The 24234-nt window shown below is 67.3% G+C and overlaps 5 protein-coding genes across 5 annotated transcripts; 4 read left to right on the top strand and 1 right to left on the bottom strand.

The window, feature by feature from the left end:
• Positions 1–20: 20 nt before the first annotated feature.
• Positions 21–2642, top strand: EMIHUDRAFT_207766 (hypothetical protein; the record flags this gene model as incomplete). The annotated part of the gene is made up of 4 exons (XM_005774089.1): positions 21–578; positions 649–1194; positions 1402–1649; positions 2624–2642. The coding sequence occupies 4 exons, from the start codon at positions 21–23 to the stop codon at positions 2640–2642; spliced, it is 1371 nt and encodes a 456-aa protein (XP_005774146.1).
• A 3754-nt stretch (positions 2643–6396) lies between these two features.
• On the top strand, positions 6397–7589 carry EMIHUDRAFT_207764 (hypothetical protein; the record flags this gene model as incomplete). The annotated part of the gene is made up of 4 exons (XM_005774088.1): positions 6397–6561; positions 6666–6868; positions 7178–7272; positions 7498–7589. 4 exons carry the CDS (start codon positions 6397–6399, stop codon positions 7587–7589), a joined length of 555 nt encoding a protein of 184 aa, XP_005774145.1.
• A 7400-nt stretch (positions 7590–14989) lies between these two features.
• Positions 14990–16121, top strand: EMIHUDRAFT_450811 (Hypothetical protein; the record flags this gene model as incomplete). Its single annotated transcript, XM_005774087.1, has 7 exons — positions 14990–15018; positions 15093–15190; positions 15259–15295; positions 15366–15448; positions 15602–15654; positions 15732–15858; positions 15931–16121. Coding segments are annotated over 7 exons (591 nt in total), but the record flags the coding sequence as incomplete, so codon positions are not given.
• Positions 16122–16742: 621 nt separating this feature from the next.
• Positions 16743–18941, bottom strand: EMIHUDRAFT_463756 (hypothetical protein; the record flags this gene model as incomplete). Its single annotated transcript, XM_005774086.1, has 3 exons — positions 16743–17304; positions 17430–17482; positions 17640–18941. 3 exons carry the CDS (start codon positions 18939–18941, stop codon positions 16743–16745), a joined length of 1917 nt encoding a protein of 638 aa, XP_005774143.1.
• Positions 18942–19193: 252 nt separating this feature from the next.
• Positions 19194–24193, top strand: EMIHUDRAFT_463755 (hypothetical protein; the record flags this gene model as incomplete). Its single annotated transcript, XM_005774085.1, has 13 exons — positions 19194–19515; positions 19636–19882; positions 20065–20450; positions 20926–21283; positions 21321–21469; positions 21619–21742; positions 21892–22289; positions 22533–22682; positions 23092–23256; positions 23357–23419; positions 23588–23686; positions 23791–24021; positions 24158–24193. The coding sequence occupies exons 1-13, from the start codon at positions 19237–19239 to the stop codon at positions 24191–24193; spliced, it is 2685 nt and encodes an 894-aa protein (XP_005774142.1). The 5' UTR covers positions 19194–19236.
• Between the last annotated feature and the right edge of the window lie 41 nt (positions 24194–24234).

The following is a 24234-nucleotide window of genomic DNA, read 5'->3' as shown; positions in this document are numbered from 1 at the left end:
CTGCCACGAAGCCCTCTAACATGGAGTGCGAGGACTCGTCTGTCGCCGTCCCAAACTGTCACTCCCCTTTCTCCCGGCCGGGGCGCGCGCCCACCACCAGCAGAATCGAGCGGGACGACGAGCCGCCTCGCCCCAGTCTGGGCATCGCCCTCAACGGCGGAGGCGCCAGGGCGCACGCGGGTTCTTGGGGCTTCATGCGTGCAATGCACCATCTCGGCCTCCTTTCGGAGGCGACTCATATCTCTGGCGTGAGCGGCTCGGGCTGGACGGTGGCGCACCTCGCCTACTCCTCCGACCCGCTGGACGAGGTGCTCACAACCTCGCGCCTCCCGACGCCAGCCAGTGCGCTGCCCGACTACAGCAGCAAGGAGGGGCGGGCAGAGCTCGAGATTATGCCGTGGGGCCGCCTCGGCGCGTCGACGTGGATATCCATCGGGGACTACACCAAGCTGCGCTCCTGGACGCTGAGTGCCTCGTTCGCGTGGACCTGCTGCTGCGACCCGCATGAGTTTTGGCTCTGGATGATCGACCAGATCTACCTCAAGCCGAACGGCATCGCCTCCTCCTCTTCATACACCGTGCAGCATCCAACACGAAACTTTACCCGACGACGTTCCGTACTGCGGCGATACATCGACCAGGACGAAGATCTTCTACCCAACGGGGCCGCTGCCAAATACCGACGGGGCCGCTGCCAAAAAGTACCCGGTGGTCATGTTTCACCGTGGCTCTAGAGGCTACACCAAGGGGTATGATAAGTGGATGGAGAGCGTTGCGAAGCAATGCCTGATCGTCATTGCGCCCGTCACCGAAAAGACCACCAATCCTACGTGCAAGCGGGACGACGACCTGCTCATCGCCGTGCAGTGGGCCAGAGCGCACCCTCATGCGTTGAAGGCGGTGGCTGACTGGGATCGTGTCGGTGCAATGGGGCACTCCGCAGGAGCGCACCACCTGCCGAGATTTGTTGAAGACGCAAATAACACCCTCAGTGTCGACATCAAGGCTACGGTCTTCTCTCACGGCGGCGACGATTTGCAACACTACCTGTCTGACGATGTCCTGTCCTATGTCCCGTCCTTCTTCCTTACCGCGAATGGCGATAACAGAACTGAAAAAACAAACAAGCCTTCGCATTGCACAACGCCGGAATGCTCGTACGCCTGGTTCAGGGGCATGAATGCGACAAACAAAGTCTCTCTCCGGTCTGCGGTATTCCGCGGCCGCCGACCGGACCCCCCTGCGGTCGGTCGGTCTGCGCTGGGCGCTCAAACCGCGAAGTCGGCCTGTTCACTACAAGATGACGCTCATACATGATATGACCGCGAAGTCGGTACCTGTAAGGGCGTAGACGCCCTTAGTACCTGGGTACAAGATGACGTTAATATTACCGCTCAGCAGGAAGCCCGTTTTTTGATGGCCTCCCACCGCATCGGCGCCCGCGTCGCGGGCCTCTCGCCAGCGCAGCTGTGCGCCATCATCGAGGCGCAGGCGGGCGCGAGCGACGCCGCGCTGCGCGTGGCGGAGGAGCACGCCGCACGGCTCGTGGAGCAGCCCGAGTGGGTGCTCTCAGAGGTCCTCCTCTCGCCGGACCTCGCCCCGCACATCCTCGCCCAGCTGCCGACCAAGGAGCACGCCGTCAAGGGGACGTGCCGCGCGTGGCGCCGCGGCTGGAAGGAGACGCTGAAGAAGCGCGAGAGGGCGCGCCTGCTCGTGATCGGCGGCCACGACGGCGGCCACGAGTTCCTCAACTCGCTGGAGCGGTACGACCCGTCAACGAATGAGTGGGAGGAGGAGGCTGTGGCGCCGATGCCAGCGGCACGAAGCTATGTCGGCAGGGCGGTGCTCGATAACAAGCTCTACGCGGCGGGCGGCGAGAGTGAGGACGACGGCGCAACTTCCAGCTTGGTGGAGCGGTACGACTTTGAAACGAAATCGTGGGAGGAGGTGGCGCCAATGGCGACACCACGCGAGAGTCACGCCGTGACGGTTCTCGACGGCAAGGTCTATGCTGCTGGCGGCTACAGCGACGGCGTCGGCCGCCTCAGCTCGGTCGAGCGGTACGATCCGGCGACGAACGCGTGGGAGGCGGTGGCACCGATGGCGTCGGCACGTCGTTGGAACGCTCTGGCGGTGCTCGACGGCAAGCTGTATGCTGTCGGCGGGTACGACGGTGACAGCCTCAGCTCAGTGGAGCGGTACGACCCGGCGTTGGATGCGTGGGAGGCGGTGGCGCCGATGGCGGCGGCGCGGGCTTATCACGCCACGGCGGCGCTCGACGGCAAGCTGTACGCGGTGGGAGGCTTCAACGACGACGACGGCTACCTCAGCTCAGTCGAGCGGTACGACCCGACAACGAATGCGTGGAGCGCGGTGGCGCCGCTTGCGGCGTCGCGGGCTCTTGTCAGCTTGGCGGTGCTCGACGGCAAGCTGTACGCCGTGGGCGGCGAGATTGACGAAGACGACGAGAACTTCGGCGTGCCAGTCAACACGGTAGAGCGATTCGACCCGTTTACAAACGTCTGGGAGGAGGTGGCGCCGATGGCGACGGCACGGAGCGCGCCACGTGCTGCCTCGTTGCTGTAGAGGCCGCGGATGATGATGCGCAAGCTTGGGTGTGCAGGGCGCCAGCCAGAGGCTAGAGCGGGAGGGGGCGCTCCGTGTGTTGAGGAGACCCTCCCGGCGCGCTCACAAGCGCTCGCGACTGGAGCGATTGTGGGAGCTCCATCTGTGCAGGTAGCAATCGTTGCATCTTTGCACTTTGGGAGGAGATTGCGAGCGCTACCACACGCCCACGGCCACACTCCCACGCGCCACGGACGTGCGTTGCGATTGCGAGGAGTACTGCTCAAAATCCTTTTCGCGACTGTGGGATTGAGAGCGAGGCTGCTCAAATTCAATCAGCCAATTCTCGGTCAGCCGTTCCAGGATGCAGGAAAAAATAGTTTCGTTGCTCTGAGGCGGCCCAGCGGACCCCAGCGCCGGACCGTTGGCACGGCCAGCGCGCGGGGGGCACCGGGGCGACCCCCCCGCCTCACTAGTGTGATGTCTGTGGGCCCGAGAGCGATATGCCATGTCCGCCTTGCTTTGTTTCCTAACATCGAAGGCTAGCTCAAAAAGAATTTTACGACAACACTGCTCACCGCTCACGTGGTCGTGGTACGGCTTTACGTGGACGTGCTCTCTCTACGCTCTCTCTCTCTCTCTCTCTCTCTCTATCTCTCAGCCTCCATTCCGACCGAGACCAGCAACGGACGGGGGCAGGAGGGCGCGTGGCAAGCCGCGGGGCTCGGCGCATAGCACGGGGCAGTCGGAGAAGGGGGCATCACTGACGTCACTTGCACCCTACCGCCCTTCTCATCACTGCCCCGGCGCCCACGCCCCGACCTTCTTGGGCAGCAGCTGGTTCGACAGGACCTCTCCGTGGCCTAGGCAGCCGTCGCCGCCCCCGCCCCAGGTTAAGACGGCGCCGTCGGCGGTGCGGGCGATGCTGTGGTAGACTCCGGCAGAGACAGCGACGACGCGCTGCCCAGCCAAGGCCGCGACCTTCTTCGGCAGCAGCTGGCGCTGCTCGTTGCCGTGGCCCAGCCTGCCGTCGCCTCCACGGCCCCAGCTCCAGACGGCGCCGTCAGCAGTAATGGCGAGGCTGTGCCCCCCTCCCACCGAGACAGCGACGACGCGCAGGCCAGCCAACGCCTCGACCTTCTTGGGCAGCAGCTGGTGCTGCTGGTCGCCGTGGCCCAACCGGCCCAAGCCTCCGCAGCCCCAGCTCCAGACAGCGCCGTCGGCGGTGAGGGCGAGGCTGTGGTACGACCCAGCCGTCGCAGCCACGACACGCCGACCAGCGAAGGCCTCGATCTTCTTCGGCAGCTGCTGGCGCTGCTCGTCGCCGTGGCCCAGCATGCCAAAACTTCCACCGCCCCAGCTCCAGACCTCTCCATCGGCGGTGAGGGCGATGCTGTGTGCGTATCCAGCCGAGACAGCGACGACGCGCCGCCCAGCAAAGGCCTCGACCTTCTTTGGCAGTAGCTGCGGCTGCTGGTCGCCGTGGCCCAAGCGGCCGCCGCCTCCATAGCCCCAGCTCCAGACGGCTCCGTCGGCGGTGATGGCGAGGCTGTGCCCGCCTGCAGCCGACACAGCGACGATGCGCAGGCCAGCCAACACCTCGACCTTCTTGGGCAGCAACTGGTTCTGCTCGTCGCCGTGGCCCAGCTGGCCAGCACCTCCACCGCCCCAGCTCCAGACGCTGCCGTTGGCGGCGAGGGCTAGGCTGTGACCATCTCCAGCCGTCACGCTCACGACGCGCTCGCCGTCCAGCGGGGAAGGGAGGCGTGTCGGCGTGTTGAGCTGCGTCACGCCATCGCCGTGCCCGAGCAGTCCCGGCAGCCAGCTCTCAGCCGTTCCGCACGACGAGAGCCGCCCCTCGCCGTCGATGAAGAGGCTGTGCCGATTGCCTGCAGCCGCGCTCGCCGGCGGGTTGGACTCGCGCAGCAGCGCAGAATAGCACAGCCACCGCACAGTGCAGTTCTCGCCCTCTGGCTGCGCCGGCAGCTCGAAGCCGCGCTCTTGCGCCCACAGGCGGATGCCCTCCAGCGCAAGCGAGGCGTGGAAGAGCAGCGAGACGGCCGCGACACGAGCGATGTCGGCGGGGTCGCAGCGAGAGATGGCGCGCACGAGGAGGTCCGTGGGGAGGTCGAGGAGGCGGGTGGGCGGCGGCGTGTCTGGCGAGGGCGCGGCGGTGGAACCGGAGGCGAGGCGGCGCGAGCGGCGGCGCGGGACATCGCGAGAAAAAGAATTTAAACAAAACAACTCTCTCTCACAGCACACAGGCTCGACACAGGTGCGAACTGTCGCGAGAAAAAGAATCTTCCCAGCAAACCTACAGAACAAGAATTGAGATCCGCGACCTTGCGCGCACGCGCCCCCATTTGTTTTTCTGTCTGCAACAACAGCCCGAGGGGTGAAATGTCTTTGTTGTCTCTGTAACGAAGCTCGAAGGGCCCGCCGCTCCGCCTAAGCCGGCGATGACCCTCTCGGCAGAGCCTCCGCCGCCCTCGCCACCACCCCCGTCTCCGCCACCGCCGAGCCCTCCCCCGCCCTCTCCCCCTCCGCCCTCTCCCCCTCCGCCCCCTCACCGCCGCCGCCCTCGCCGCCGCCACCGAGCCCGCCGCCACCGTCACCCCCGCCCCCGTCGTGCGAGGTGCCCGCGAAGCTTGTCACACTACCTCGCACAGGGTGCACCTCCCCGCTGGGCTTCGAAAAAAAGAATTTACACAAACCAACTCTCGAAAAAAAGAATTTTCGTGACGCCTCCCTCGCACGACACTGGGCACAGGACTGAATATGGGCCTGCCCGGAGCGCCCGACGGTCACCCTCAAGCAGCATGGTGCGCGCCCCGCCCGCCGGACACACGGGATACCCGACGCCCCCCGTGCACGCCACGCGGGGGGTAGTAGAGATCGGCAGCGAGCTGAGACGGGTGGATACCGCAGCTCCGCGTGCCACCCCTAGTAGCCCTGACACAATGCGCCAAACAGCAGCACATTTAGCGACTAGCAGAGCACCAGACGAGGTGCTGCCCGCCGGGGCCCGAGCACGCGAGGAAGCGCGAGACGGGGCGGCGTGTGGGCCGCCCGGCGAGCAAAACGACCGGTGCCGCGCGCGTCGCGTGCGTCAAGCAGTCGAGAATGTCGAGAATGTCGAGAAGGCCGAGGAGGCCGAGGAGGCCGAGGAGGCCCCCCCCCTCCCCCCACCGATTCGAACTGGGGACCAGCCGGCACGCGAACGGAACGCGAGCGAGAGAGCCACCCAGGGTGACAGGAAGTGGTCGACCGCGACGATGAGGCCGCGCTGGTCCGGGACGAGGTCGCGCGCCACGCGCTCCTCCCACGCGCCCTCGTCGAGCAGGCTGTGCTGCAGGCTGTGGCCGGGTGGCGCGATCTGCGCCGGCCTCGGCATACACAATGGTTGGGTAGTAGGGCTAGAGGGTCGCTCTACACTTAGCCTCTGCAGCGAGCGAGCGCTCAACTTAGCCCCCGCACGGAGCCGGGCTCAGACTTAGACGCTGTATGGTCGGGGGCCATGAACTTAGATCGCGATTTTTTTCGAGGTCAGACCCATTCATGCCTGCACCCTGGTACCACTGTGGCACGTCCGTCCGACGTCGGGTAACCGTCGCGGCATCGCCCTCGCGACTCAAGGTGCGCACAGCGTGACCGCCGTGAGCTGCCCTCCCGACCCATGTAAAAAAAATCGCCATCTCCCCTCCCGGTGAGCCGGGAGAGCGCTCCCTGCACCTCCCTGCACCCGTCTCCCCGCCACGAAAGCTCTGCCGAGAGCGCCGTTCCCATGGGCGGCGTTCCCGAAACATTCGTAGGCGCAGCGCGGCATTGCCAATGCTCCATGGACGCGGTGCAGGCGGCCCCAAGCCGAAGGGGTGGATACGTGCCGCCAAGAACGCCTTCCTAACCCACTTTGGTGTGCGCACGGGCGGTGCTCCAGTGGACGCCGCTGCCGACGGCGCCGCCGACCCGCCCGCTGCCGACCCTCCCACCGAGGAGGTCGGCGGAGCTGCGGACCCGTCCGCAGCCCGAGGCTGCCGCGGCGGCGGCAGAGGCTGACGTCCCGATGGAGCAAGCGCTGAGCGATGCCGAGCATTCATCAGATCACGAGCAGGAGGAGCAGGCGCTACGACCCGCGGTGGCTCATCGCGCAGCCGGGCGGCGACCGGTCGGAAGAGCTGCAGCTGCGGCTCGGCTTTCGAGCACGACGCTCGGTGACGCGGGGCGCTCTCGGCGGCCGCAACTTTGAGTTTTGGCTCGAGGTGCTGCAAACGCCCGACATCGCGCTCAACGGCGGCCCTCTTTGGTACGCCTCACCCTCTCCCGCCCTGCTCTCCGCATCCGACCGGACCCTCACCCTCCCCACGCCCCAGGAGGAGCGTGCGGGCTACATGGAGGACACCTCGTGCGACGAGTCCGAGGACGAGGACGAGGACGAGAGCGACGGCGAGGCGCCCGCACCCGCCCCCGCCCCCGCACCCGCACCTGCACCCGCGCAGCGTGCAGCGTGCAGGGAAGCGTAAGGCTGCACCGCCTCGAGCACTGCCGACGCGCCCGCCAGACAGCAGGGATGACGATGGCCCATCATTGCATGCGCCAGCACCGGCGCGGGCAGGGCGGGGGGCCAAGCCGGCAGCCAAGGGGTCCGCACAGCGCAAGCCAGCAGCCAAGCCAGCGGCCATGTCGAAGCGTCAGCGACGGAAGTGATCTGTACACACCACTGCATGAGTATGAATCGTGTGTGTGTGTGTGTGTGTGTGTGTGTGTGTACTATTGTACGAGATTTGTATACATTGCGCTCTTGTTTGGGGGCTCTTGGGCAGCAGCTCACAGCCTATTTTTGGTCGGGTTTTGGCGCTAAAAATGCAAAATTTTCTTCGCGGGGCTCTGCCCCGCACCCCGCTGGGGCTGCCAGCCCCAGACCCCAGCGCCCAGGCTGGGGCTCCGCCCCAGACCCCGAGTTAGGCGCTGTCGGCGGCCAGAGGCCGAGTTACGTCTACAGGCAAAAGTCGCTCGCTGCCGTCTGAGCTCGAAAAAAATCGCGATTTAGACGACACAAGGCCAACTCAGGTAAAACCCGGGTATACCTGCAAAAGTCCAGGTTTACCCGCGTCCCGACCAACGTATGCCGCGCACGACGCCATATCGCCCTCTCCCAGGGCCAGTGCGCTACTCACGGCGCGCAACGCCTGCTCAAGTACGCGCACCGTACCATGGCCTGCCGCTATGCGTGCCTTAAGGCGGCTGCGGCGAAGCGGCGGGCGCGGCATGCCGATGGCAGTGCGGACGATGCGGTTGCGATGTGTTCTGCTTCAAGACCGTGGCGGTGCTTGGCATGCACTTCTGCGATCCCAATCAGCTCATCGCAACGAAGCAGCGCAACAAGCTGGCTGCTGCCAACAAGGCCCTATGCTACCTCACGCGCGGATCGTTCAAAGAGGACCAGCACACACAGGCTTCACGCCTTCACCGTCACGCATTTGATTAAGCTTGAGGAGCTTCGTGTCATGTGAGAACTGTTTGGCTAGACGTCGCTCAAGAATGAAGGAGCAGCAACGAAAATCGGAAGAGGAGGATGCTGAAGCGGCGATTGCTAAGCATGAAGAGGATCGATCGCCCGCCGCAGGCGAAGAAAATGTGGGGGCTGCGCCGTATCGTTGATCACGGTGGGAGCCTCCTGGCCCCAGGCCGTGCCACGGCCGACTTAGCCGATGTAAGAGGCTCCCGCTGATCTTAGACCGCGCAAGCACCCAGCGTGCCAGAGCACACTTAGACCCGCTAAGCCTCGAGGCTCAGAACTTAGACTACTACCCAACCAGTGCATACACCATACTCGGACAGAGGCAGGAGCTTGACACGCGCCTGGGCGTGCAGCCTGAGGAGCGTGAGCCTGAGAGTGAGGTGCGAGTGAAAAGAAAAAATAATTTTACCAGCTGTGCCGAGGAGTGGTCGCGCACTGGCACTAAAGAATTCGGACCTACCGCTGGCGCGACTGCAAAAAAGAAACTGCGACGATCAGTGCTAGTGGTGTGTGAGCACACACTAGGATCTAGGACTAGCAGATATGCACCTGCCTTGGCGGGTGAGGGACGTAAGTGAATCAAAGCCTCGAGGCGCGCGCTCGCGTCCCGAGCGAGAACGAGGGTGCCGCAACGTGCTCAAGCGCGCCGCCGAGAGGCGGTCTGAGTGACGTGCACGTGGCAATCTGTGCTTCCTTCCTCCCTACTGCGTCTCGCGCGTGACCGCGAAACGCAGCACGCACGCGACAAAGTCGCGCGCCGCGATGCCGTTCGTGTTTCCTGCCGAGTCGAGATGCTGCCGCTCGTGGATCTCGTAGAGCGAGAGGACGAGGAGCGCCGCCCGCGCGCGGGCCGCCGCGGGGAAGAGCGAGTGGCTTGCCGGCGACCACGGCGCCGCCGCCCGCCGGATCAGCGCCGCCGCCTCGCCCTCGCCGCCCGCGGCGCGCTGCAGCGGCGTCGGCCCGCCCTCGTGCAGGCTTGCGCCGCTGCGCAGCAGGGAGAGAACGCGGGCGGCGGTGAGGGTCTCAAGGTGCGCGAGCGGCATCCAGCCGCGGCTGGCGACCAGCCAGGCGGCGAGGTCGGCGTGGCCTTCTTCGGTTGCAACCTCCTCAGGCGTGCCGACGGGCGGCACGACGGCGCGGGAGGCGCCGTAGGAGGAGAGGAGCTTGGCGACCTCGAGGTGGCCGTTGTGGCACGCCATGAGCAGCGGCGTGACGCCGTTGTTGCGGGCTTGGCAGACTGCCGCGCCGGCCTCGAGGAGCAGCCGGGCGGTCTCGAGGCGGCCCTCCTGGCACGCGGCGAGCAGCGGCGTGGAGCCGTCCTCCGTGGCTTGGCCGACCGCCGCGCCGGTCTCGAGGAGCAGCCGGGCGACCTCGAGGTGGCCCTGCCGGCACGCAATGATCAGCGGCGTGATGCCTTGCTCGTCGGCTTGGTCGATCGCCGCGCTGGCCTCGAGGAGCAGCCGGGCGCACTCGAGGCGGCCCTCCTGGCACGCGGCGAGCAGCGGCGTGACGCCGTTGTTGCGGGCTTGGTTGGCCGCCGCGCCAGCCTCGAGGAGCAGCTGGGCGATCTCGACGTGGCCCATCCGGCACGCCATTATCAGCGGCGTGACGCCATCGTCATGGGCTTGGTCGACCGAAGCGCCGGCGTCGCGCAGCAGTCGAACGATATCGAGGTGGCCCTGCCAGCACGCCATGAGCAGCGGCGTGCGGCCGTCATTCATGGCCTGGTCGACCGAAGCGCCGGCGTCGCGCAGCAGCTGGGCGATATCGAGGTGGCCCTGGAAGCACGCCATGAGCAGCGGCGTGGCGCCGTCCTCCGCGGCTTGATTGACCGCCGCGCTGGCCTCGAGGAGCAGCCGGACGCACTCGACGTGGCCCTTCTGGCACGCCGTGTACAGTGGCGTGGCGCCTCTGGCCTCGGCTTGGTTGACCGCCGCGCCAGCCTGCTGAAGCACTTGGGCGCACTCGAGGTGGCCTTCCGAGCACGCAATGAGCAGCGCCGACGCGCCGCCGCTGCTACCACCGCCGCCGCCCGTCGTCGCCCCGACGCTCGCGCCGGCCCCAAGCAGCAGCCGCACCGCCTCGGCCTGCCCGTGCCGAGCCGCCCAAGTCAGCAGCGTGTCCTGCCTCTCGGTGCCGTGCCGCGCGTCAAGACTGCCGCGCGTCCGCCGGCCGGAGAGGTGGGCGCGCAGCGAGGCGATGTCGGCGAGCAGCGTGGCGGGCGGGGTCGCGGCGGGCGCCATCACCGAGTCGAGACGCGGCGGCTACGTCAGAGAGGGCGGTGTGTCGCACGGCGACCGCCAGCGGACGGCTCTCTCGCGGCGCCCGCCAGCTTGGGCGGCGTCCTTCGGCGGCCCGCGCGCCGACGACGACCCGGCCGAGGTGTTGGGGCTTTGCTCGAGCGGTGCCGTCGGTGTGGCAATTTTTACGCCGCTTGTTGTGTGCGCGAGCAAACGGGAGGCGCAGCGAGTGGAGAGGAGACTGATCCGCACACTGCGACCAAAGCTCAACATGGAAGAGCGAGGAACTAGGTTCTGGAAGAGCCAGCCCACATACAGAGAAGAGATGAAAAAGATGAACCGGGCGGAGAGGACCCGGAAGAGACCAGGCATCCCACCGTGGAGAGATCCGCTCCAGATGCACCTACGGTTGCGGGGCGGTGATCGTGAGGGACAAGGGGAGACGAGGAGGCGGCGGGGTTTTGCCACCTTTTGGCGGGAAGGCGAGACACGCAGATGCTTCAACCTTGGCACCATCCTGCGAGAGGCAGAGGATAACGTTGAGGGCGAGAGCTTTAGCTTCACAGTCAGCTATCGTCGTGGAGGCATGCACGTGTCCAGCTGGAGATACCTTCAGGAAAGGTACGCTCACTGGAGCATCGCTACGCACAATGATTGTGCGATGAGCTTTCGTGACGGACTGGAGGCGATACGTTCTGGAAACGATGATGGAAGCTTCACCGTTATTGCGAGACACATGGCGGCTGAACCGGAGCGTGTGAGCAGCGCAGCTTTCCTGCTCGCGAGCAGCGCTTGGCATGTGAGAGCTGAGGACGCGTCGGCGCAGGACTTCTTCGCGGACGTCCGTAAAGAACTTTGCGACGGGACAGAAGAAGAAATGGGCTTTTTATGGAAAAGGAGGAATTACAGCGACAAATCTACATGGCTGCGTATGAGACGTATGCTCTGGACAGAGTACGAGACCAGGTATGCGGGTCTCACACGGGATCTGATTGAGGTGAGGTTACCTTTCGTACCAGGAGTAGACGCTCGCCCGCTTCGAGCCTACCTCGATGAGCTAGTGAGGCGGCAACCTTGGCCGGAACACATCATTGAGTGGCACTGCCAAAGGATCAAGATAGTGACGGTGCGGCAGAAAAATGTCGTCGAGAGACTCTCCAATGTCAGCGACCCGAAAAGGCCGCAGAGATGCGCCTGTCAGGCGATACAGCAGCGACTTGTCGCTTTCGGGTTCGAGCCTCTGCCGATGACGGAGGGGCACATTTTCTGCATCGGGCGAGAGTACAACGGCCCACACGCCGAGGTGCTACGTCGGAGCAACAAGAATGTGCCCGTCCCGACAGCGAGAGACATGCGTGTGGCATGGGACAAGGCACTCGGAAGCCTCGCCCCTTTGTCCACTACTTTTGGCGCGGTCGAAAACTGTCCGTCACCATTCCTGTTCATATACGCTGCCTCGCCCCCCCCCCCCCCCCCCCAACTTTTCCCCGCGGGCGACGTCCGTTGTACCACCTTGCCTGGCCGCGGCCTGCGCTTCACGACCAGGCTGACGGAGCGGCGCGCCGCGTCGCCACCGTGGCTCGCCGAAACGTCAGCACCGCCCGCGTGCCGGTCCAGCCGAATGCTCACGCGCGGCAGGAAGCCAAGCTTCGCGCCCGCGGCGTCCTCCTCGCTCGCAATGGTGGTGACCTGAATCAGCCGGCCAGCGCTGCGAAGCTCGGGCGTGCTGTGGGCGCGGTGCACGGCGGGCTGCGTGGCAGCGCTCGCATTATCTCCCGCCGTTCGGGCCCGCCGCCGAGGCTGAGGGGAGGAGGGCATGTAGCCGCCAGCCTTGACGCGCGGACGCAGGGACGCACGACGAAGTCAATACCACCGTCAACTTGCTCATCAAGAGTGCATGTTGCGCCGGTTGAAGCGGAGATAGCTAGCACGCCGGGTGCGGCCGGCGTTCTGTCCCCCATATGTGATGAATGCGCAGCGGTGTGATTTGTTTCTTGAGAGCGCCTTCGTTGTTAATAATAATACAGACGGACACCGACGGTCATCTGCTGTAGCCGCACGACACGCACACACCCACACCGCACCGCACTCCGCGCCCGCGCGCCCCCCCGCCCCGCCTAGGTTGGAAGGAGATGGGGAGATGGAACAGCCCGAGGAAAGGAGGAGACAAACGTATGGGAGGTTGAATTTGTGCACGACCAATTGTGTGAGTGAGTGAGTGTGACACACACACACACACACACAGACCCAATTCCCCTTCTCCAACCACATGAGCTTTTAATTTACTCTTCATGGCCGCGGCCTGGGTCGCTGCTTCTCTCGCGCTCGTAAGATCGCCGCCCGCCGCCGTGCACGCCGGCCGCTCCCGCTCGGCCCGCTCGTCGTTCTGCGCGCTGGCGGCGCACGAGGATGATGCGCGTGGCGGCTGGCAGGGCGAGCGGTGGGAGGGCGACGAGGTCAGCCGACCGCTCGGCTGCATGGAGCGGCTGCTGAACGGGCGGCGCTCGTGGAGCGGTGCGATGACGACGGCGCACGTAAGCGTGGCGCTCCTCCGCGGACCGCCGCCCACCGAGGCCGAGCTGCTCCACGGCCTCGCTCGCGTCTTCCGGCGCCACCCGCTGCTGCGATCGTGCGTGCGCGGCAAGTCCAACCACCACATCCCGGACGCGGCGCCGTACCCGATGCACTCCAACTACATCGACCGCGCCTTTCACTACGGCGCCGAGCTCTACCGGCCCGAGCCAAACACCGACCTGCAGCGCTTCGAGCCCTCGCCGCTGCCTCCGGAGGAGATGGCGCGCCGCGCGCTGCGCGTGGCCAGCGTGGCAGAGAGGAGCGGAACGGCGCTCGAGGAGGCGTGGCGCGGAGGCTTCGACGCGGCGATGGACGAGTCGGTCTTTGACGAGGACGGCGACGGCCCACTCTGCCGCTTCACCCTCTACGCCTCCTCCTCCTCGGCGGCGCTGCTCTACCAGGCGAACCACGCAATCTCGGACCAGCTCTCCTTCAACCTCCTCCTCGCCGAGCTGCTCGAGGCCCGAGATCGAGCCGAGATCGAGCCGAGACCTGATTTGAGCCCAGATCTGGGCCGAGATAGAGCCGAGGCGTGAGCTGAGGCGTCGCCGACACACCACAGCTCGCCGCCGCCTCGCCTGCCAGATGCCATGACACAAATGGCGCACCACAGCTCGCCGCCGCCTCGCCTGCCAGATGCCATGACACAAATGGCGCACCACAGCTCGCCGCCGCCTCGCCTGCCGGCGCTGGTAGGTCATGGACTCCTCACTTCGCTCGAGCTGCCACAGGCGATCGCCGCGTCGCGAGCTGGCGCGCCGCTTCCGCCGCCGTCCAGCCTGCCGCTACCGCAGTCCGTTGAGGGGGCCCTTCTCGGCACAGAACAGCGGCAGAACGAGGAGATCAAGTCTCGGCTGTAGCTCCCCGTCGGGCGGCGAATCGCGACCCCGTCGACTCATCCACGAGAATAGGAGATCAAGTCTCGGCTCGAGCTCATCGTTGGGCGGTTCGTCGACGGCGCCCGGCTGCCGTTCGAGTCCCTCCCCTCGTGGGTGTCTCGCACCCCCGCAGAGGCAGAGGCGGCACGGTGGTGGCTCTGAGTCGTTGTGACTCGTGCTGGGTCTCCTGAGTGATAGGCGCCGCGGACTCTGCCCGCGTGGGAGGCTGGCCGTGTGGGCGTTTCGACGGCCAAGTATGCGCTCTGGCAGGCGGCGGCGCTCTCTCTCTCTCTCTCTCTCTCTCTCTCTCTCTCTCTCTCTCTCTCTCTCTCTCTCTCTCTCTCTCTCTCTCTCTCTCTCTCTCTCTCTCTCTCTCTCTCTCTCTCTCTCTCTCTCTCTCGCTCGTTCCCTCTCTCTCTCTTCTCTCTCTCTCTCCTCGCCTCGTGACTAGTGGCTGGTAGTACTACCCACTCCGTAATCAGACAGCACTCCGAGACGGGCGTGTGGCAGGCGGCGGCGTCGGGCGCGAGGGTGTTGCCTCGCTGGGCGCCGGCTGCGGCGGAGCTGGAGGAGGGGGGGAGGGCGGCGGCGTGGGAGGCGAGGGCGAGGCGGACGAGGAGCACGTTCCGGACCGTCGACGCCGCGACCCTGACCAGCCTCGTCGCGGCGTGCCGCGCGCAGGTCTGCTCACCCACGCGCACTGGGCCTTTTGCACTTTGAATGCCGGGGCCAGCTCCTGCCCGCGTGTCCGGGCGTGGAGACGCGAGGGACTAGCCTGGCCCTTGCCCCACCACCTCGTGTGTGTGGAGACGTTTACCTTACCTCACCCTACCTCACCATACCCTACCTCACCCTACCCTACCTTACCCTACCTTCCCTTCCCTTACCCTACCTGCCCTGGCGCAGGGCGTGACGGTGTCGGGCGCGCTCTGCGCGGCGGCGGTGTTGGGCGCGAGCGACGCGATGGGCCGTCGTGCGGAGGCGGAGGCGGAGGCGGAGGGGGGGGCGGAGGCGGAGGGGGGGGCGGAGGCGGAGGCGGAGGGGGAGGGGGAGCGGTACAAGCTGCTGCAGGCGCTCGACATGCGGCGCCTTGCCTTCCGAGCAGGCGTGGGCTTGGCGCTGCGGGTGGTGCGGCTCTGCGGCTCGCCTCTCTCACCCTCCTCCTCCTCCTCCTCCTCACCCACAGGCGAGGCTGGCGCTGCGGGCGCGAGAGACGATTGGTCGGGGGAGACAGTGGTCGCAGGCTCTCTTGCCCGCTCGGCTTGTACTCTCTCGAGGCGCTGCCGCCCGAGATTGCCCGAGATTGCGCGAGATTAGGCACCGGCTCGCTCGACTTGCTGCTCGACCTACCTCCCGCTGCCGGAGAGGCGGTGCGGCGGAGCGGAGATCTGACGGCGATGTGGGGCGCGGCGCAGGAGCGCCACCGCCAGACACACGCTGCACACGCTGCCTCTGATGTATTTATATGATGCTTGTATGGCAGGAGTGCCACCGCCAGACGCGAGCTTGGATCGAGCAGGGCCGGGGGCCGCGAGTCGCTCCTCCAACGTCCACTACATGCTATTCATACTATGGAGTGTGCATGTGTAGGCTGGGGCCGCGAGTCGCTCCTCCTCTTCTCGTGCGGTTGGGAGTTCATGAACATGAACCGCGTGGTCGAGCTCGGGGCGCAGGACCGCACCCTCTTGCAACCTCTTGCAACCTCGTGCAACCTCGGGCAACCTCGTGCAACCTCGGGCGATCTCGGGCGATCTCGGGCGATCTCGGGCGATCTCGGGTGATCTCGGGTGATCTCGGGTGACGGTCATCTCGAGCTCGGGTCGCAGGACCGCACCACCCTCGGCCGCGCCTACTCCGCCGGCGTGTCGAACGTGGGCCGGTGCGCGCACGCGACGGCGCACACGGCGGCCCCCCCCGGCTGGAGATCACTCGAGATGACCCGAGATGGCCCATTAGGTTCGCGCACGCGACGGCGCACGGCGACCTCACTCTCGAGCGGCTCCACTTCGGCATCTCGCAGTCCGTCTCCTCGCCCGCCATCTCCACCTCCGCCGCGACGGTCGGCGGCACGCTCTGCCTCACCGTGAGCTGCCCCGACACCCACCCCGGAGGATCTCGGGTGACCTCAGGTGATCTCGGGTGATCTGGAGATTAGGTGAGCTACCCGACCCCCATCTGGAGCGACGCGGCGGCGGACGAGTACGCGGACGGGCTGGTGCGCCTGCTCGAGCTCGCGGCGGCGGACGGAGAGGCGGGGAGCGGGTGAGGGCTCAGTGTCCACTAAGAAATCCCAATCGTCCTACGTCCTGTCTCCCCTAGTCATGAAATGTCGTGAACAAGACTGAACGTCGCGCCTCGCCCTGAGGATTGTGCATGTTCCACATATTCTCCCCCTTTACACGACGCTCTCGAACTGAAAGCTTTGAACGATATCGAAACACCGCTCTGACAGCGCTCAACAGCTGCTCGATGCTCGCGGGAAGCCAGCGCGAACACCTCGCGGCGCTGATTGAGTCATCTGCGGCTTCTGCCGCCGAGACGTTGAAGCTGGAGGCATTGATTGACGACACCGATTCGAGAGAAGCGAAGGAGATTGTCTCTGCGGTGGCCTCGCCCGCCGTTGCGCCGGCGTCGCCGACTACGCCCGTTCCTTCGCCACAGTCGGACCTCGCGGCACATTCTCTCCCGTCGCCGGAACCGCCGCCGCCAATGTTTGAGCAGCTGCCGCCACCCAGGGTGTCGGAAAAGGAGCCGGCGCCAATCCTGAATAAACGGTCAGCTGCCCCGTGCCCAGTCATTCTCGGACTCCTTCTCCTCCTCCTCGGCCTCGGCCCGCTTCTCCGCCCCTCGGCGGGCGCGGTCGCTACGCCAGCCCGCCCACCCCCGCCGCATCCGTTTGCTAGCATCTTGAGTTCGTGTGTGTGAAGAGCTTTTAATTACCTGCTCGGAGGAAAGGACTGCACACAACTAGTCCTCCTCGTCCGAGTCGGACTGCCGGGCGAGGTCCCGCTCCCAGTCGCTCATCCCGAGCAGCGAGCCGGTGTCCGACTCGCCGTCGCCGTCGAGGGGACTCGCGGCCCCCGAGACGGCCGGAGCTGCCTTCGGCCCCTCGCCCCCCTCGGCCGAGACCTCCGTCTCCCGTCGTGCGAGAGCAGCCGGGGCCACACGGGCCAACGCCGCCGCTTCCGGCCCGGCCAGCGGCGGCCGCGGGCGGGGCGGCGTGGGCGGCGGCGGCGGCGGCGGCGGCGGCGGCGGCGGCGGCGGCGGCGGCGGCGGCGGCGGCGGCGGCGGCGGCGGCGGCTCCTCCCCCTTCGCCGCCTCCGCTTTCTCCGCCTCCTTGGTGCGCTGCCACCACGCCTCCGCCTCCTCGGGCGACGCGGGGACTGCTGCTCCGCTAACGTAGGGCGCCCTCCGCCTCAGCTTTGCGCAGGCCGCGGCGGCGCACGCCTCGAGGCTCACGGCCGCGGGGGAGAGGTCCCTCGCGGCGACTCGAATGAGGAGCAGCACGTCGAAGAGCACGTCCCCCAGCCTGTGCACGGCTCCCTTTCTTGTGTGGGGGGGGGCACGGCGGCACGTCGCGTCTCTTCTCGAGAGCTGGAGTGCATGGTAGGGGTGTGGCAGGGGTACCTTATTCTCCGCATCTAGCTCCCCCACTCGGAGCAGAGAGCGGACTCGTCGATCTCTTTCGCCCGCAGCACCTCCTCCACCTGTGAAGAGGGAAGGAGGTCGCTGTGAAGAGAGAGAAGGAGCTGTGAAGAGAGAGGTGGGGAAGAGGCGGGTCCGCAGCACACTCGCTCCGTGTGCAATCTCGGGCAATCTCGGGCCATCTCAGGCCATCTCGGGTCTCGGGCCATCTCCCTCCACCTCGAGCAGCTCCTTCCGGGTGTGGAAGAGCAGGTCCGCAGCGCGCTGCCTCGCCGTCCAAGGGCACACCTCGCCCAGCCGATCCACGTAGCCCGCAAGCTGCGCGAGGCTGTCGGACGCCCCTACCCCCCTCTCCTCCTCCTCCACCTCCTCCTCCCCCTCCTCCGACGACGATACCCAGCCTGCCGCCACCCTCGCCGCCTTAAGCTTCTCCGCCTCCGCCTCCGCCTCCGCCTCCGCCTCCAGCTCTGCCGCCAACGCCGCCGCCCGGGCGCCCACAAACGCCACGGCCTCCTCCCCTCCCGCCACATACGAACAGAGCGCCTCCGAAAAGTAGCGCCCCGCGTAAGGCTCCATCAGTGCTTCGTAACGCAGGCGCGTTTCGGCAGCCGGTCCACGACTCTTGCCCGTCCACCCTCGTTTCTTCATCCCAAATTCGCAGAGCACGCGCACCAGCCCTTCCGGCAAGCGGGGCGCCGCCGCGCGGAGCGCCTGCGGCGCGGAATGCGGCGGCGGGAAGCGGAGGGTGGCGCCGTCGGCGTCCGTCCCGTAAAAGACGAGGCGCGCCATCGGCCGGCGTGACTGGAGCTGCGGCTTGCCCGCGGCGGTGAGCGGGGTGCGGTGAAGCACGGCGGAGTCCTCAAAGACGCAGATTGGCTGCGCCGCTGTGTCTGCGCCGCAGCCGACCGCGACGAAGTTGGAGGCGGCCACGCCGCGAGACAGCTCGTCGCTCGAGCCGAAGTCGACGGCGCAGGAGAAGTCAAAGCCGGGAGCCTCCGCCTCGCCCTCGGACGGCGGCGCGGGAGGCAGCGCCACCTCTGCCCACGCCATGTCCTCGTCGTCGGCGGCCAGGTAGTAGTGCGCCACGAGCTCCCCTGCCGCGTGGCCATCTTGGTGCCAGCCCATGTTTGCGCCGAGCGCCGGGTTGAAGAGCTCGAACGAGCCCGCCAACGAGCGCAGCTCCGGCGTCACCGAGCGCCACGCGTCAAACACGCGCTCGCGGACAAAGGAGAGCAGCCGCTCGTGTTGCGCGGGCGAGAAGAAGTCACCGTCGCACGCGTCGCCGCCCGGGTCGGCGTGCAGCCGGAAGCGCGCGCCGCGGCCTCCTGATACGGACGAGTCTGGCACGGAGGCCCACAGCTCCTTTAGGAGCCGGTCGTGCGCCGCCGCTGCGACGCCACTTGGTGGAGAGAGGATAGCGAGAGGCGCGCTTGTCGACTCGCTGCGAGCGATGAGCGTGACCGATGAGTGGCCGCCGCTGCCGCACGGAATCTCGGCCACTATGAGATCATCGCCCCGCATGACGACAGGGGCGCGGGAGAGTGGGAGGAAAAAAAATTCCCGGATTTTTTCTTGCTTCTGAACGTTGGTGCACATCGATGGCGTCGAGCAGCAGCCACAGCTCACCTCCGCAGCCGGAGAGCGAGCGCCTGGCGGGACTGCCGCCGGTGTGCACATTCCTCTCGCCCGCTGCCGTGTCACTGTCGATTGCGCGGGCCGCCTCCCGCCTCGCTGCGCTCGCCCGCCGACCCGCACGCTCCGCCACCGTCTGCAGGAGTACTTTCTGCCTCTCGAGGACTTTGATGCGGTGGGGCATATGCTGCAGTGCCTGCCCGAAGAGGGGCTCGGCGAGAGCTACCTCGCGGCGCAGCTCGACCAGACGCAAGACGTGCTCGAGGAGATCAACTCGAAGTTATCGGCGCGCGTGATGCGTTCGTACGGCGCATTTGTGCACGGGATGGCGCAGGTGCAGCAGCTCAAGTCGGACCTGGTGCTCACGGCGATCCAGTGCCGCGCGGCGCGCAAGCACCTCAGCCGTGTCGAGACGGGCACAGTCAACCCCGGCCTCAACATTCTCGCACGTCTTCGGCGCAAGGTCCTCTCTCCCTCACCGCCCCCCCTCGCCGTCCCCCCCCGTCGCCCCCCCCCCCTCGCCGCCGCCCCGCCCCCCCTCGCCGCCCTCCCCTCCCACGCACCCCGCCCTCCCCCGCCGCAGCGCGCCCTCGCCGAGCTCCTCTCCATGGTTGACGGGCTGCGAGCCCTCACCTCAGAATCCGACGAGCTCTGCCGCCTGCTTGGGGTGGCAAAGCCGCCGCCGCCGCCGCCGCCGGCCGACGGGCAAGGGCCCGCCTCCCCCCCGCCCCCTCCTCCTCCCCCGGCGCCGCCCGCGTCGCCCGACGCGGTCGACCTGCAGCGCTGCGCCGAGCTCCTCCGCTCTTGCGAGAGGCGGCTCTCGCAGCTCGGCCGGCTGCCCTAGAGGCTGAAGACCATTCATGTATCCCAACTAGCGCCCAGGCACGTATTCCGCCGTATTCGGCCGTATTCCGCTGCATTCACTGTCTTCGCCTCCGTTGTATTCACGCGGTGCTCTGAACACACTGCAATACCGTACTCCCGCCCTGAGGTTGGCGTATTCAGCACGTAGGCCGGCTGCGGCAAGCAAAGCGCGTCGAGGGCCGCGTCGCCGTCGCGGCGGACGCGCTGCAGGATGCGATGCACCTGCAGCTGCGGAGGGTGTCGGCCTCGTACGACGCGGGCCGCTACGCCGCCGCCGTCGGCTGCGCGCTGACCCTCGACCGCGTCGACGAGCTGGTGAACCGCGTGCACATGAACTTTGCCGAGGCGCTCGAGCTGCTGCAGTGCGGCACGGGCATTTCGGTAGTCGTTGCGGCAGGCGTCGCCCTGTGTCTGCAGGCGATCAAGCTCTGCACCAAGGACGTCCTCCACAGCCACGTCGTCCTCTCCCTCGGCGGCGACGGCGCGGTCAGCGGGCCGCAGCTCCGCGCGCTCGAGCTGGGAAAGTACAAGGACGTATGCGGGCAGCTGCGCGAGGCGCGCTGGCTGCACACGAAGGATGCGCCGCGCGCGGCGTCGAAGAAGAGTGCGAGCGGCAGCAAGAGTGGTGAGAGTAGGACTACTTCGACTCGTGCCTCGCGCACAACTTCGCGGCCCTCCTCCGCGTCCTGCACGCACACCACAGGATGCTGCGCCACTTGGTTGCAGCCGAGGCGGCGGCGCGCGCCGCGGCGGACGAGGCGCGCGCGCGCACGCTCACACGCGCGCCGCTCACCCACACCCGCCGGGCGTCGCACTTTGAGTGCCGTGCTAGCTCCTCTCCTCTAGACGCGGAGTCGCGAGGCTAGCTCGGCCCCACCATCCTCGTGTGTGTTCCTCGTGTGTGTGCGCGAGGGGTCGCACGGCCCTTGCGTGACCCGCCCTTGCGTCAGCCACCCTTGCGTCAGCCACCCTTGTGTGTGTGTGGAGAAGTCTCTACCCCTTGCCTTAGGCGCGCGCCGCACTCGACGCCGCGCGAGCAAAGCCGCCGCCGCCCGCGGTGGCCAACGGCGCCGCCGCCGCCAACGGCGCCGCGGCGGCCAAAGGGAATGACGCGCCGGGCGGGGGCGGGGCGGCGGCGGGCGGCGGCGGGGCGGCGGCGGCGGGCGGCACGGCGATCGCGCCAGAGGAGCGAGCGGCGGTGGCCGAGGCGGCGGCGGCGGCCAAGACGGCGGAGTGGCGGGCGGGTCGGCTGCGGCTGATGCGGGGCATGCTGCACGAGGCTCGCACCACCATTTGGGACCTGATGCAGCGGCGTGTCGCCGTCTTCATCGGCGCGGCGCCGCGGGCCGCCGCGTCGCCCGCCGGCCGTACTCCTTGTTACGGCGCTGCCTGTCTGTCTCCCAGGCGCCGCGCCGCTGGCCGCCGCTTCGCCCGAGGAGCTCGCGGACGTGGCGGAGGGGACGCACACCTTCATGTCGCTCGGCGAGGCGTTTGCAACGTCCGAGTCACACGGGCTTCGCGCCGCGCTCGCCGCGAAGAGCCGCGTCTTCTACGTGAGATGTGGGGGAGAGAGATGGGGGAGACATGGGGAGATATGGCGTCTTCTACGCGCCGCTTCCTAGACACTTCCTAGACACTTCCTAGACACTTCCTAGACACTTCCTAGACACTTCCGTGAGGCCGTGTGTCTGCTCTGCGGTAGGCGCACTTCCACCGCGAGCGGCTCGACGAGCTGCGCATGCGGCTCGAGACGGAGATGTGGCAGCCGCTGCCGCTCGAGACAGGCGGGCGGCTCATAGAGAGTTGGGACGCAGAGCATGGAGTCGGTCCGTCGACACTCGTGCGTGCACCCCTTCACTCGCCGCTGCCGCTCGAGGCAGGCTGGCGACTCCTCCTAGACACTTCCTAGACACTTCCTAGACACTTCCTAGACACTTCCTAGACACTTCCTAGACATTTCCTAGACACTTCCTAGGCTGGCGACTCTCGTCCTTGCGCGAGCTCGGCACGGCGCACACAAAGCCGCCGCTGCAGTGCCGCGCGATGTTTGTCCTCTCGCCGCCGCCCGCCGCGGCGACGCGCGCCAACGGCAGCGGCGCGGGCGGCGGCCGCGGAGGGGAGGGAGCGGAGCTCTTTGCTGGAGGGTACTCCGCTGCGGCAGACTTCTTCGACAGCATCGACGAGGGCAGGGCGCCGCAGCCGAGGCGAGGCGCGTCCGTCAGCGAGGGCGGAGACAACGGCGCGGCTGGCGGCGGGGAGGGCGGCGGCGGGGAGGGGAACGGCGCCGCCGCGGGGGAGGGGGAGGGGGAGGGAGTGCTGCTCTGCTCGACCGCGCTCAACACCGCGCGTTTCGTCGGCCGCTACTTGCGGCTGGTGCGCGAGAGTGGCCGAGATTCGCCGAGATTCGCCGAGATCAGCCGAGATCGGCCGAGACGGCCCCTCGCCGTCCCGCACATCTCTGCCTCTCTCTCTCTCTCTGCCTCTCTCTCTCTCTGCACTTCTGTGCACGTCTGCGCTGCTGCACTCCTCTGGCCTCCTCTAGGCCTCGAGATCTGGGGGAGATCTGGGGAGATCTGGGGAGATCTGGGGAGATCTGGGGAGATACTCCGCGTCTAGGTGCGCGAGGTTGAGCCCGTCGCGGTCGAGGCGACGCGCGGCCTCGTCGGCCTCGTGCAGCTCTACGTGCTCACCGTGTTCAACGTCTTCTGGACCGGCCCGCCGCCCTCGGCATGCGTCGCGCAGCCGCGATTTCCTTTTGGGCCTCACGTGTTTGTCTGTCTGCAGGCCCGCCGCCTGGCTCGGCCGGCTTCGAGGAGCACGGCCCGGGGCGTGCTCCCGCAACCGGCCCCACAAGAGAAGCACAGCGGCGCGGTGTTTCGGCGTGTAGGAGCACGACCCGGGCATGCCAGCCTCGCTGCGGCAGGCGCTGCTTGCGCTGCACCCGAGCACGCGTTGACTGTTGGCGAGGCGTGAATGAGCAGTCGATGACGCCATCAGGCGCTCCTCGCGCTGCACACCAGCACACACGCGGGCGCGGCCGAGCAGCACGAGCCGCTCACCGACAGCGCCGCCGAGCTGCAAGCTGACCTCGCGCGCGCCGCGGCGTCGCTCGAGTTCACACCGACGCCTGCAGAAAAGGAAACACGCGCCGGCCGACGTGTTTCTGTTCCTGCAGGCGTCGGTGTCGCTCGAGCGACTGCGCGCGCCGCTCGAGTCGCAGGAGATGTTTGCGCTGCCGCAGACCATCGTCGCGATGGAGTCGCTCCAACTGCTCGCCGAGCTGCTCCGCAGCCACTTGCTCCCCGCCGCAGAGGCCTCCGCTCCCGCCGCCGCGCCGCGCGTGCGCGCCCTCGTCGAGCAGGCGGACCCTAGTCAGGGCACGAATCAAGTAGTCAGGGAGCGAAGGAGCAACCAGTGAAGGACGAGCCCTCGTCGCGCAGGTCGGCCCGATCACGGTGCAGATCTACCGCGGCGTGGCGCGCGGGATGCTCGACCTCGAGGAAGTGTCTAGGAAGTGTCTAGGAAGTGTCTAGTAAGTGTCTAGGCGCGCGGGATGCTCGACCTCGAGCCGATCGTCGCCGCCATCCGAAGCCGTTCGTGGGCGCCGCGCGAGACTGGGACGCAGCACCCTCCGCGTACTTCTCCTGCCCGAACGTATTTCTTTTCTGCAGGCGCCGCGCGAGATTGGGACGCAGCACTCTCCGTACGTCGACCAGCTGGTGCAGCACGTGCAGCAGCTGGCGGGCTCCCTGTCGCAGCTCGGCGTGCCGGTGGCGGCGTACAGGACCCTCCTCGACGAGCCGCCCAAGGAACGAGCGAGTCGACTGCGGACTCACTCTCCGAATCGCCGGCGTACAGGACTCTCGTCGGCGAGGCGATCGGCGCCATCTGCGAGCACTTGGTGGACGGGTACGCCGGCGTCAAGAAGGCGTCCGACGAGGGCCGCGCCCAGATGTCGCTCGACGTCAAGACGCTGCAGGCGGCGCTGCGCAAGCTGCTGCCCGAGATGGCCCCGTCGATGGCGCATGTCGAGGACTACCTCCGCGCGCTCTACCTGCCGCCGCAGGAGCTGCTCGCGTGGGCGCGCGCGCACCCGCAGTACTCGGTGCGACACCGCACCGCTCTCGTGGCCCTCAACGGCGTCTCGAGCGGCCTCAAGAAGCGCGAGCAGCAGGCGCGGCGGCCGAGGCGCCCTCTCGACGCGCCCCGCGCCGAGACTGACCGCCCCCCCCCCCCCGCAGGACTTGCTCGATAGCCTCGCCAAGCAGGACGGCTAGCGGAGGGCGAGGGGGGACGCAGCGTGGTGGAGGATGGAGGA

Source organism: Emiliania huxleyi (assembly GCF_000372725.1).
Source record: "Emiliania huxleyi CCMP1516 unplaced genomic scaffold EMIHUscaffold_32, whole genome shotgun sequence".
Lineage (NCBI taxonomy): Eukaryota > Haptophyta > Isochrysidales > Noelaerhabdaceae > Emiliania > Emiliania huxleyi.
The sequence above is the reverse complement of the archived record's forward strand: the minus strand, read 5'-3'. Positions and strand labels throughout refer to the sequence as shown.